The sequence below is a fragment of the Chiloscyllium punctatum genome, unplaced genomic scaffold (assembly GCF_047496795.1).
Source record: "Chiloscyllium punctatum isolate Juve2018m unplaced genomic scaffold, sChiPun1.3 scaffold_761, whole genome shotgun sequence".
Classification (NCBI taxonomy): Eukaryota; Metazoa; Chordata; class Chondrichthyes; order Orectolobiformes; family Hemiscylliidae; genus Chiloscyllium; species Chiloscyllium punctatum.
The window spans coordinates 1-14,907 of NW_027310495.1; the positions used below are offsets into that span (position 1 = coordinate 1).

The 14,907-nt window shown below is 53.2% G+C and overlaps 1 protein-coding gene across 1 annotated transcript in view; it reads right to left on the reverse strand.

Annotated features, from left to right (window-relative positions):
• Positions 1-2,769: 2,769 nt before the first annotated feature.
• LOC140473887 (DNA ligase 1-like) overlaps positions 2,770-14,907 on the reverse strand; it is a gene marked incomplete at its 3' end in the record, with an annotated part of 52,801 nt that continues 40,663 nt past the window's right edge. The window contains exon 4 of the mRNA XM_072567648.1: positions 2,770-2,885. Within this exon, the coding sequence (XP_072423749.1) occupies positions 2,770-2,885 (116 nt within the window). The remainder of the gene's footprint in view (positions 2,886-14,907) is intronic.

Here is a 14,907-nt window from a genome sequence, read left to right on the forward strand (position 1 = left end):
GACCCCCCCCCCCCAGCACCGGGAGGGGCGGTGAGAGACTGAGACAGGACCCTCGCTCCCCTGACCCCCCCCAGCACTGGGAGGGGCGGTGAGAGACTGAGACAGGACCCTCGCTCCCCTGACCCCCCCCAGCACCGGGAGGGCGGTGAGAGACTGAGACAGGACCCTCGCTCCCCTGACCCCCCCCCCCAGCACCGGGAGGGGCGGTGAGAGACTGAGACAGGACCCTCGCTCCCCTCACCCCCCCCAGCACCGGGAGGGGCGGTGAGAGACTGAGACAGGACCCTCGCTCCCCTCACCCCCCCCAGCACCGGGAGGGGCGGTGAGAGACTGAGACAGGACCCTCGCTCCCCTGACCGCCCCCAGCACCGGGAGGGGCGGTGAGAGACTGAGACAGGAGCCTCGCTCCCCTCACCCCCCCCAGCACCGGGAGGGGCGGTGAGAGACTGAGACAGGACCCTCGCTCCCCTCACCCTCCCCAGCACCGGGAGGGGCGGTGAGAGACTGAGACAGGACCCTCGCTCCCCTGACCCCCCCCCAGCACTGGGAGGGGCGGTGAGAGACTGAGACAGGACGCTCGCTCCCCTGACCCCCCCCCAGCACCGGGAGGGGCGGTGAGAGACTGAGACAGGACCCTCGCTCCCCTCACCCCCCCCAGCACTGGGAGGGGCGGTGAGAGACTGAGACAGGACCCTCGCTCCCCTGACCCCCAGCACCGGGAGGGGCGGTGAGAGACTGAGACAGGACCCTCGCTCCCCTCACCCCCCCCAGCACTGGGAGGGGCGGTGAGAGACTGAGACAGGACCCTCGCTCCCCTGACCCCCAGCACCGGGAGGGGCGGTGAGAGACTGAGACAGGACCCTCGCTCCCCTCACCCCCCCCAGCACTGGGAGGGGCGGTGAGAGATTGAGACAGGACCCTCGCTCCCCTGACCCCCAGCACCGGGAGGGGCGGTGAGAGACTGAGACAGGACCCTCGCTCCCCTCACCCCCCCCAGCACCGGGAGGGGCGGTGAGAGACTGAGACAGGACCCTCGCTCCCCTGACCCCTGGGTACCTGGAGGGGCGGTGAGAGACTGAGACAGGACCCTCCCTCCCCTGACCCCGAGAATGCAATCCATGATGACCCAGCCCCACAAGTCTGTTTTGCAGTCAGGGTGAACACTGGTGACTGTCACTTCTTACCAACTCCACCCGGAGACAGGGTGCAATGAATTGGTCACCTTGCGGGGTCAGGGGGGTGGGGGGTTTGAAACTTGAGAGAGAGAGAGAAAGAGAGATCCAAAGGCATTTGGATACAGAACTGGCTCAAAGGTAGAATTCAGAGGGTGGTGGTAGAGGGTTGTTTTTCAGACTGGAGGCCTGTGACCAGTGGAGTGCCACAAGGATCGGTGCTGGGCCCTCTACTTTTCGTCATTTATATAAATGACTTGGACGTGAGAATAAGTAGGAAGAGTTAGTAAGTTTGCAGATGACACCACAATTGGAGACGTAGTGGACAGTGGCGGTTACCTCAGATTACAACAGGATCTTGATCAGACGGGCCAATGGGCTGAGAAGTGGCAGATGGAGTTTAATTCAGATAAATGTGAGGTGCTGCATTTTGGGAAAGCAAACCTGAGCAGGACTTATCCACTTAATGGTGAGGTCCTAGGGAGTGTTGCTGAACAAAGAGACCTTGGAGTGCAGGTTCATAGCTCCTTGAAAGTGGAGTCACAGGTAGATAGGATAGTGAAGGAGGCGTTTGGTATGCTTTCCTTTATTGGTCAGAGTATTGAGTACAGGAGTTGGGAGGTTATGTTGCGGCTGTACAGGACATTGGTTAGGGGCCACTGTTGGAATATTGCGTGCAAATGTAGTCTCCTTCCTATCGGAAAGATGTCGTGAAACTTGAAAGGGTTCAGAAAAGATTTACAAGGATGTTGCCGGGGTTGGAGGATCTGAGCTACAGGGAGAGGCTGAACAGGCTGGGGCTGTTTTCCCTGGAGCGTCGGAGGCTGAGGGGTGACCTTATAGAGGTTTACAAAATCATGAGGGGCACGGATAGGGTAAATAGACAAAGTCTCTTCCCTGGGATGGGGGGTGTCCAGAACTAGAGGGCATAGGTTTTGGGAAAGAGGGGAAAGATATTAAAGGAACCGAAGGGGCAACTTTTTTACGCAGAGGGTGGTGAGTGTATGGAATGAGCTGCCAGAGGAAGTGGTGGAGGCTGGTACAATTACAACATTTAAGAGGCATTTGGATGGGTTTGGAGGGAAATGGGCGGGGTGCTGAGAAGTGGGACTACATTATTTGGGAAAACTGGTCAGCAATGGAAGAGTTGGACTGAAGGGTCTGTTTCCGTGCAACACGATCTCTATAACTCCATGAGAGAAGGTAAAGTGACACAGAGAAGGAGGGAGGGCAGGAGAGAGATACAGAGAGAAAGAGGGAGAGAGACAGACATGGAGACACAGAGCGAAGAGGAGGGAACGTGAAAGATAGAGAGAGGGTGGGAGAGACAGAGAGTGAGAGAGAGGGAGAGAGGAGGAGACAAAGACACAGTTGGGGGAGAGAGAGAGAGAGAAAAAGAGGGAGGGAGACAGAGAGGACAGTGAGAGAGAGAGAAAGTAAGAGACAGAGACAGACAAGAGAGGGGAAAGACAAAAACAATTAGAGAGAGAGATGGGGACAGAGAGATGGAGAGAGAGAGGCAGGAGACCAGCTCCAAACTGCAGATTCTATAAACACGGGGTCAGGAGTGAGGCGAATGTCCAGGCGCGGTACTCACCTGTGCTCTCTCCCCATCGTATTTGTACTCGCAGGTAAACGCGGCTTCATCGAACCTCTTCATCACTTCCCCAATGCCTTTTGTTGGGTGGGCGAGCATCGGTTTCAGAGGGATTCCTGCAGCACACCACCGTCCATTAAACACCGCACACTGGGATCACACTGTACACCCACACACTGTCCATTAAACACCGCACACTGGGATCACACTGTACACCCACACACTGTCCATTAAACACCGCACACTGGGATCACACTGTACACCCACACACCGTCCATTAAACACCGCACACTGGGATCACACTGTACACCCACACACTGTCCATTAAACACCCCACACTGGGATCACACTGTACACCCACACACCGTCCATTAAACACCGCACACTGGGATCACACTGTACACCCACACACCGTCCATTAAACACCCCACACTGGGATCACACTGTACACCCACACACTGTCCATTAAACACCCCACACTGGGATCACACTGTACACCCACACACTGTCCATTAAACACCCCACACTGGGATCACACTGACCCACACACTGTCCATTAAACACCGCACACTGGGATCACACTGTACACCCACACACCGTCCATTAAACACTGCACACTGGGATCACACTGTACACCCACACACCGTCCATTAAACACCCCACACTGGGATCACACTGTACACCCACACACCGTCCATTAAACAACCCACACTGGGATCACACTGTACACCCACACACCGTCCATTAAACACCCCACACTGGGATCACACTGTACACCCACACACCGTCCATTAAACACCCCACACTGGGATCACACTGTACACCCACACACCGTCCATTAAACACCCCACACTGGGATCACACTGTACACCCACACACTGTCCATTAAACACCCCACACTGGGATCACACTGTACACCCACACACCGTCCATTAAACACCGCACACTGGGATCACACTGTACACCCACACACCGTCCATTAAACACCCCACAGTGGGATCACACTGTACACCCACACACTGTCCATTAAACACACCACACTGGGATCACACTGTACACCCACACACTGTCCATTAAACACCCCACACTGGGATCACACTGACCCACACACTGTCCATTAAACACCGCAGACTGGGATCACACTGTACACCCACACACCGTCCATTAAACACCGCACACTGGGATCACACTGTACACCCACACACCGTCCATTAAACACCGCACACTGGGATCACACTGTACACCCACACACCGTCCATTAAACACCCCACACTGGGATCACACTGTACACCCACACACCATCCATTAAACAACCCACACTGGGATCACACTGTACACCCACACACCGTCCATTAAACAACCCACACTGGGATCACACTGTACACCCACACACCGTCCATTAAACACCGCACACTGGGATCACACTGTACACCCACACACCGTCCATTAAACACCCCACACTGGGATCACACTGTACACCCACACACCGTCCATTAAACACCCCACACTGGAATCACACTGTACACCCACACACCGTCCATTAAACACCCCACACTGGGATCACACTGTACACCCACACACCGTCCATTAAACACCCCACACTGGGATCACAATGATCCATACACTGTCCATTAAACACCCCACACTGGGATCACACTGTACACCCACACACTGTCCATTAAACACCCCACACTGGGATCACACTGTACACCCACACACTGTCCATTAAACACCCTACACTGGGATCACACTGTACACCCACACACTGTCCATTAAACACCGCACACTGGGATCACACTGTACACCCACACACCGTCCATTAAACACCCCACACTGGGATCACACTGTACACCCACACACCGTCCATTAAACACCCCACACTGGGATCACACTGTACATCCACACACTGTCCATTAAACACCCCACACTGGGATCACACTGTACACCCACACACTGTCCATTAAACACCCACACTGGGATCACACTGTACACCCACACACTGTCCATTAAACACCGCACACTGGGATCACACTGTACACCCACACACTGTCCATTAAACACCCCACACTGGGATCACACTGTACACCCACACACCGTCCATTAAACACCGCACACTGGGATCACACTGTACACCCACACACCGTCCATTAAACACCGCACACTGGGATCACACTGACCCACACACTGTCCATTAAACACCCCACACTGGGATCACACTGACCCACACCACCGTCCATTAAACACCGCACACTGGGATCACACTGTACACCCACACACTGTCCATTAAACACCCCACACTGGGATCACACTGACCCACACCACCGTCCATTAAACACCGCACACTGGGATCACACTGTACACCCACACACTGTCCATTAAACACCCCACACTGGGATCACACTGTACACCCACACACCGTCCATTAAACACCCCACACTGGGATCACACAGTACACCCACACACCGTCCATTAAACACCCCACACTGGGATCACACTGTACACCCACACACCGTCCATTAAACACCCCACACTGGGATCACACTGTACACCCACACACCGTCCATTAAACACCCCACACTGGGATCACACTGTACACCCACACACTGTCCATTAAACACCGCACACTGGGATCACACTGTACACCCACACACTGTCCATTAAACACCCCACACTGGGATCACACTGACCCACACCACCGTCCATTAAACACCGCACACTGGGATCACACTGACCCACACACTGTCCATTAAACACCGCACACTGGGATCACACTGACCCACACACTGTCCATTAAACACCCCACACTGGGATCACACTGACCCACACACTGTCCATTAAACACCCCACACTGGGATCACACTGTACACCCACACACCGTCCATTAAACACCGCACACTGAGATCACACTGTACACCCACACACCGTCCATTAAATACCCCACACTGGGATCACACTGTACACCCACACACCATCCATTAAACACCCCACACTGGGATCACACTGTACACCCACACACCGTCCATTAAACACCGCACACTGGGATCACACTGTACACACACCGTCCATTAAACACCCCACACTGGGATCACACTGTACACCCACACACTGTCCATTAAACACCCCACACTGGGATCACACTGTACACCCACACACCGTCCATTAAACACCCCACACTGGGATCACACTGTACACCCACACACCGTCCATTAAACACCCCACACTGGGATCACACTGACCCACACACTGTCCATTAAACACCCCACACTGGGATCACACTGACCCACACACTGTCCATTAAACACCCCACACTGGGATCACACTGTACACCCACACACTGTCCATTAAATACCGCACACTGGGATCACACTGTACACCCACACACTGTCCATTAAATACCGCACACTGGGATCACACTGTACACCCACACACCGTCCATTAAACACCGCACACTGGGATCACACTGTACACCCACACACCGTCCATTAAACACCGCACACTGGGATCACACTGTACACCCACACACTGTCCATTAAACACCCCACACTGGGATCACACTGTACACCCACACACTGTCCATTAAACACCCCACACTGGGATCACACTGTACACCCACACACTGTCCATTAAACACCCCACACTGGGATCACACTGTACACCCACACACTGTCCATTAAACACCCCACACTGGGATCACACTGTACACCCACACACCGTCCATTAAACACCCCACACTGGGATCACACTGTACACCCACACACCGTCCATTAAACACCCCACACTGGGATCACACTGACCCACACACTGTCCATTAAACACCCCACACTGGGATCACACTGACCCACACACTGTCCATTAAACACCCCACACTGGGATCACACTGTACACCCACACACTGTCCATTAAATACCGCACACTGGGATCACACTGTACACCCACACACCGTCCATTAAACACCGCACACTGGGATCACACTGTACACCCACACGCCGTCCATTAAACACCCCACACTGGGATCACACTGTACACCCACACACCGTCCATTAAACACCCCACACTGGGATCACACTGTACACCCACACACCGTCCATTAAACACCGCACACTGGGATCACACTGTACACCCACACACTGTCCATTAAATACCGCACACTGGGATCACACTGACCCACACACTGTCCATTAAACACCCCACACTGGGATCACACTGTACACCCACACACTGTCCATTAAACACCCCACACTGGGATCACACTGACCCACACACCGTCCATTAAACACCCCACACTGGGATCACACTGTACACCCACACACTGTCCATTAAACACCCCACACTGGGATCACACTGTACACCCACACACTGTCCATTAAACACCCCACACTGGGATCACACTGTACACCCACACACTGTCCATTAAACAGCCCACACTGGGATCACACTGTACACCCACACACCGTCCATTAAACACCCCACACTGGGATCACACTGTACACCCACACACCGTCCATTAAACACCCCACACTGGGATCACACTGTACACCCACACACCGTCCATTAAACACCCCACACTGGGATCACACTGTACACCCACACACCGTCCATTAAACACCCCACACTGGGATCACACTGTACACCCACACACCGTCCATTAAACACCCCACACTGGGATCACACTGTACACCCACACACCGTACATTAAACACCCCACACTGGGATCACACTGTACACCCACACACCGTCCATTAAACACCCCACACTGGGATCACACTGTACACCCACACACCGTCCATTAAACACCCCACACTGGGATCACACTGTACACCCACACACTGTCCATTAAACACCCCACACTGGGATCACACTGTACACCCACACACTGTCCATTAAACACCCCACACTGGGATCACACTGTACACCCACACACTGTCCATTAAACACCCCACACTGGGATCACACTGTACACCCACACACTGTCCATTAAACACCCCACACTGGGATCACACTGTACACCCACACACTGTCCATTAAACACCGCACACTGGGATCACACTGTACACCCACACACCGTCCATTAAACACCGCACACTGGGATCACACTGTACACCCACACACCGTCCATTAAACACCCCACACTGGGATCACACTGTACACCCACACACCGTCCATTAAACACCCCACACTGGGATCACACTGTACACCCACACACCGTCCATTAAACACCCCACACTGGGATCACACTGACCCACACACTGTCCATTAAACACCCTACACTGGGATCACACTGACCCACACACTGTCCATTAAACACCGCACACTGGGATCACACTGACCCACACACTGTCCATTAAACACCGCACACTGGGATCACACTGTACACGCACACACTGTCCATTAAATACCGCACACTGGGATCACACTGTACACCCACACACTGTCCATTAAATACCGCACACTGGGATCACACTGTACACCCACACACTGTCCATTAAACACCCCACACTGGGATCACACTGACCCACACACTGTCCATTAAACACCCCACACTGGGATCACACTGTACACCCACACACCGTCCATTAAACACCGCACACTGGGATCACACTGTACACCCACACACCATCCATTAAACACCGCACACTGGGATCACACTGACCCACACACTGTCCATTAAACACCCTACACTGGGATCACACTGACCCACACACTGTCCATTAAACACCCCACACTGGGATCACACTGTACACCCACACACCGTCCATTAAACACCCCACACTGGGATCACACTGTACACCCACACACCGTCCATTAAACACCCCACACTGGGATCACACTGTACACCCACACACCGTCCATTAAACACCCCACACTGGGATCACACTGTACACCCACACACCGTCCATTAAACACCCCACACTGGGATCACACTGACCCACACACTGTCCATTAAACACCCCACACTGGGATCACACTGACCCACACACTGTCCATTAAACACCCCACACTGGGATCACACTGTACACCCACACACTGTCCATTAAATACCGCACACTGGGATCACACTGTACACCCACACGCCGTCCATTAAACACCGCACACTGGGATCACACTGTACACCCACACGCCGTCCATTAAACACCCCACACTGGGATCACACTGTACACCCACACACTGTCCATTAAACACCCCACACTGGGATCACACTGTACACCCACACACTGTCCATTAAACACCCCACACTGGGATCACACTGTACACCCACACACTGTCCATTAAACACCCCACACTGGGATCACACTGTACACCCACACACTGTCCATTAAACACCCCACACTGGGATCACACTGTACACCCACACACCGTCCATTAAACACCCCACACTGGGATCACACTGTACACCCACACACCGTCCATTAAACACCCCACACTGGGATCACACTGTACACCCACACACCGTCCATTAAACACCCCACACTGGGATCACACTGTACACCCACACACCGTCCATTAAACACCCCACACTGGGATCACACTGTACACCCACACACCGTCCATTAAACACCCCACACTGGGATCACACTGTACACCCACACACCGTCCATTAAACACCCCACACTGGGATCACACTGTACACCCACACACCGTCCATTAAACACCCCACACTGGGATCACACTGTACACCCACACACTGTCCATTAAACACCCCACACTGGGATCACACTGTACACCCACACACTGTCCATTAAACACCCCACACTGGGATCACACTGTACACCCACACACTGTCCATTAAACACCCCACACTGGGATCACACTGTACACCCACACACTGTCCATTAAACACCCCACACTGGGATCACACTGTACACCCACACACTGTCCATTAAACACCGCACACTGGGATCACACTGTACACCCACACACCGTCCATTAAACACCCCACACTGGGATCACACTGACCCACACACTGTCCATTAAACACCCTACACTGGGATCACACTGACCCACACACTGTCCATTAAACACCGCACACTGGGATCACACTGACCCACACACTGTCCATTAAACACCGCACACTGGGATCACACTGTACACGCACACACTGTCCATTAAACACCCCACACTGGGATCACACTGTACACCCACACACTGTCCATTAAACACCCCACACTGGGATCACACTGACCCACACACTGTCCATTAAACACCCTACACTGGGATCACACTGACCCACACACTGTCCATTAAACAACGCACACTGGGATCACACTGTACACCCATACACTGTCCATTAAACACCGCACACTGGGATCACACTGTACACCCACACACCGTCCATTAAACACCCCACACTGGGATCACACTCACCCACACACTGTCCATTAAACACCCCACACTGGGATCACACTGTACACCCACACACAGTCCATTAAACACCCCACACTGGGATCACACTGTACACCCACACACCGTCCATTAAACACCCCACACTGGGATCACACTGTACACCCACACACCGTCCATTAAACACCCCACACTGGGATCACACTGACCCACACACTGTCCATCAAACACCCCACACTGGGATCACACTGACCCACACACTGTCCATTAAACACCCCACACTGGGATCACACTGTACACCCACACACTGTCCATTAAACACCGCACACTGGGATCACACTGTACACCCACACACCGTCCATTAAACACCCCACACTGGGGTCACACTGTACACCCACACACTGTCCATTAAACACCCCACACTGGGGTCACACTGTACACCCACACACCGTCCATTAAACACCCCACACTGGGATCACACTGTACACCCACACACTGTCCATTAAACACCCCACACTGGGATCACACTGTACACCCACACACTGTCCATTAAACAACGCACACTGGGATCACACTGTACACCCACACACCGTCCATTAAACACCCCACACTGGGATCACACTGTACACCCACACACCGTCCATTAAACACCCCACACTGGGATCACACTGTACACCCACACACCGTCCATTAAACACCCCACACTGGGATCACACTGTGCACCCACACACTGTCCATTAAACACCCCACACTGGGATCACACTGTACACCCACACACTGTCCATTAAACACCCCACACTGGGATCACACTGTACATCCACACACTGTCCATTAAACACCCCACACTGGGATCACACTGTACACCCACACACTGTCCATTAAACACCCCACACTGGGATCACACTGTACACCCACACACTGTCCATTAAACACCGCACACTGGGATCACACTGTACACCCACACACCGTCCATTAAACACCGCACACTGGGATCACACTGTACACCTACACACCGTCCATTAAACACCCCACACTGGGATCACACTGTACACCCACACACCGTCCATTAAACACCCCACACTGGGATCACACTGTACACCCACACACCGTCCATTAAACACACCACACTGGGATCACACTGACCCACACACTGTCCATTAAACACCCTACACTGGGATCACACTGACCCACACACTGTCCATTAAACACCGCACACTGGGATCACACTGACCCACACACTGTCCATTAAACACCCCACACTGGGATCACACTGTACACCCACACACCGTCCATTAAACACCCCACACTGGGATCACACTGTACACCCACACACTGTCCATTAAACACCGCACACTGGGATCACACTGTACACCCACACACTGTCCATTAAACACCCCACACTGGGATCACACTGTACACCCACACACCGTCCATTAAACACCGCACACTGGGATCACACTGTACACCCACACACCGTCCATTAAACACCGCACACTGGGATCACACTGACCCACACCACCGTCCATTAAACACCGCACACTGGGATCACACTGTACACCCACACACCGTCCATTAAACACCCCACAGTGGGATCACACTGTACACCCACACACCGTCCATTAAACACCCCACACTGGGATCACACTGTACACCCACACACCGTCCATTAAACACCCCACACTGGGATCACACTGTACACCCACACACCGTCCATTAAACACCCCACACTGGGATCACACTGTACACCCACACACCGTCCATTAAACACCCCACACTGGGATCACACTGTACACCCACACACCGTCCATTAAACACCCCACACTGGGATCACACTGTACACCCACACACTGTCCATTAAACACCGCACACTGGGATCACACTGTACACCCACACACTGTCCATTAAACACCCCACACTGGGATCACACTGACCCACACCACCGTCCATTAAACACCGCACACTGGGATCACACTGACCCACACACTGTCCATTAAACACCGCACACTGGGATCACACTGACCCACACACTGTCCATTAAACACCCCACACTGGGATCACACTGACCCACACACTGTCCATTAAACACCCCACACTGGGATCACACTGTACACCCACACACCGTCCATTAAACACCGCACACTGGGATCACACTGTACACCCACACACCGTCCATTAAACACCGCACACTGGGATCACACTGTACACCCACACACCGTCCATTAAACACCCCACACTGGGATCACACTGTACACCCACACACTGTCCATTAAACACCCCACACTGGGATCACACTGTACACCCACACACTGTCCATTAAACACCCCACACTGGGATCACACTGTACACCCACACACTGTCCATTAAACACCGCACACTGGGATCACACTGTACACCCACACACCGTCCATTAAACACCGCACACTGGGATCACACTGTACACCCACACACCGTCCATTAAACACCCCACACTGGGATCACACTGTACACCCACACACCGTCCATTAAACACTCCACACTGGGATCACACTGTACACCCACACACCGTCCATTAAACACTCCACACTGGGATCACACTGTACACCCACACACCGTCCATTAAACACCCCACACTGGGATCACACTGTACACCCACACACCGTCCATTAAACACCCCACACTGGGATCACACTGTACACCCACACACTGTCCATTAAACACCCCACACTGGGATCACACTGTACACGCACACACCGTCCATTAAACACCGCACACTGAGATCACACTGTACACCCACACACCGTCCATTAAACACCCCACACTGGGATCACACTGTACACCCACACACCGTCCATTAAACACCCCACACTGGGATCACACTGTACACCCACACACCGTCCATTAAACACCCCACACTGGGATCACACTGACCCACACACTGTCCATTAAACACCCTACACTGGGATCACACTGACCCACACACTGTCCATTAAACACCCCACACTGGGATCACACTGTACACCCACACACTGTCCATTAAATACCGCACACTGGGATCACACTGTACACCCACACACCGTCCATTAAACACCGCACACTGGGATCACACTGTACACCCACACACCGTCCATTAAACACCGCACACTGGGATCACACTGTACACCCACACACTGTCCATTAAACACCCCACACTGGGATCACACTGTACACCCACACACTGTCCATTAAACACCCCACACTGGGATCACACTGTACACCCACACACCGTCCATTAAACACCCCACACTGGGATCACACTGTACACCCACACACCGTCCATTAAACACCCCACACTGGGATCACACTGTACACCCACACACCGTCCATTAAACACCCCACACTGGGATCACACTGACCCACACACTGTCCATTAAACACCCCACACTGGGATCACACTGTACACCCACACACTGTCCATTAAACACCCCACACTGGGATCACACTGTACACCCACACACCGTCCATTAAACACCCCACACTGGGATCACACTGACCCACACACTGTCCATTAAACACCCCACACTGGGATCACACTGTACACCCACACACTGTCCATTAAACACCCCACACTGGGATCACACTGACCCACACACTGTCCATTAAACACCCCACACTGGGATCACACTGTACACCCACACACTGTCCATTAAATACCGCACACTGGGATCACACTGTACACGCACACACCGTTCATTAAACACCGCACACTGGGATCACACTGTACACCCACACACCGTCCATTAAACACCGCACACTGGGATCACACTGTACACCCACACACTGTCCATTAAACACCCCACACTGGGATCACACTGTACACCCACACACTGTCCATTAAACACCCCACACTGGGATCACACTGTACACCCACACACTGTCCATTAAACACCCCACACTGGGATCACACTGTACACCCACACACCGTCCATTAAACACCCCACACTGGGATCACACTGTACACCCACACACTGTCCATTAAACACCCCACACTGGGATCACACTGTACACCCACACACTGTCCATTAAACACCGCACACTGGGATCACACTGTACACCCACACACCGTCCATTAAACACCCCACACTGGGATCACACTGTACACCCACACACCGTCCATTAAACACCCCACACTGGGATCACACTGTACACCCACATACCGTCCATTAAACACCCCACACTGGGATCACACTGTACACCCACACACTGTCCATTAAACACCCCACACTGGGATCACACTGTACACCCACACACTGTCCATTAAACACCCCACACTGGGATCACACTGTACACCCACACACTGTCCATTAAACACCCCACACTGGGATCACACTGACCCACACACTGTCCATTAAACACCCTACACTGGGATCACACTGACCCACACACTGTCCATTAAACACCGCACACTGGGATCACACTGACCCACACACTGTCCATTAAACACCCCACACTGGGATCACACTGTACACCCACACACTGTCCATTAAACACCCCACACTGGGATCACACTGTACACCCACACACCGTCCATTAAACACCCCACACTGGGATCACACTGTACACCCACACACCGTCCATTAAACACCCCACACTGGGATCACACTGTACACCCACACACCGTCCATTAAACACCCCACACTGGGATCACACTGACCCACACACTGTCCATTAAACACCCTACACTGGGATCACACTGACCCACACACTGTCCATTAAACACCGCAAACTGGGATCACACTGTACACCCACACACTGTCCATTAAACACCGCACACTGGGATCACAC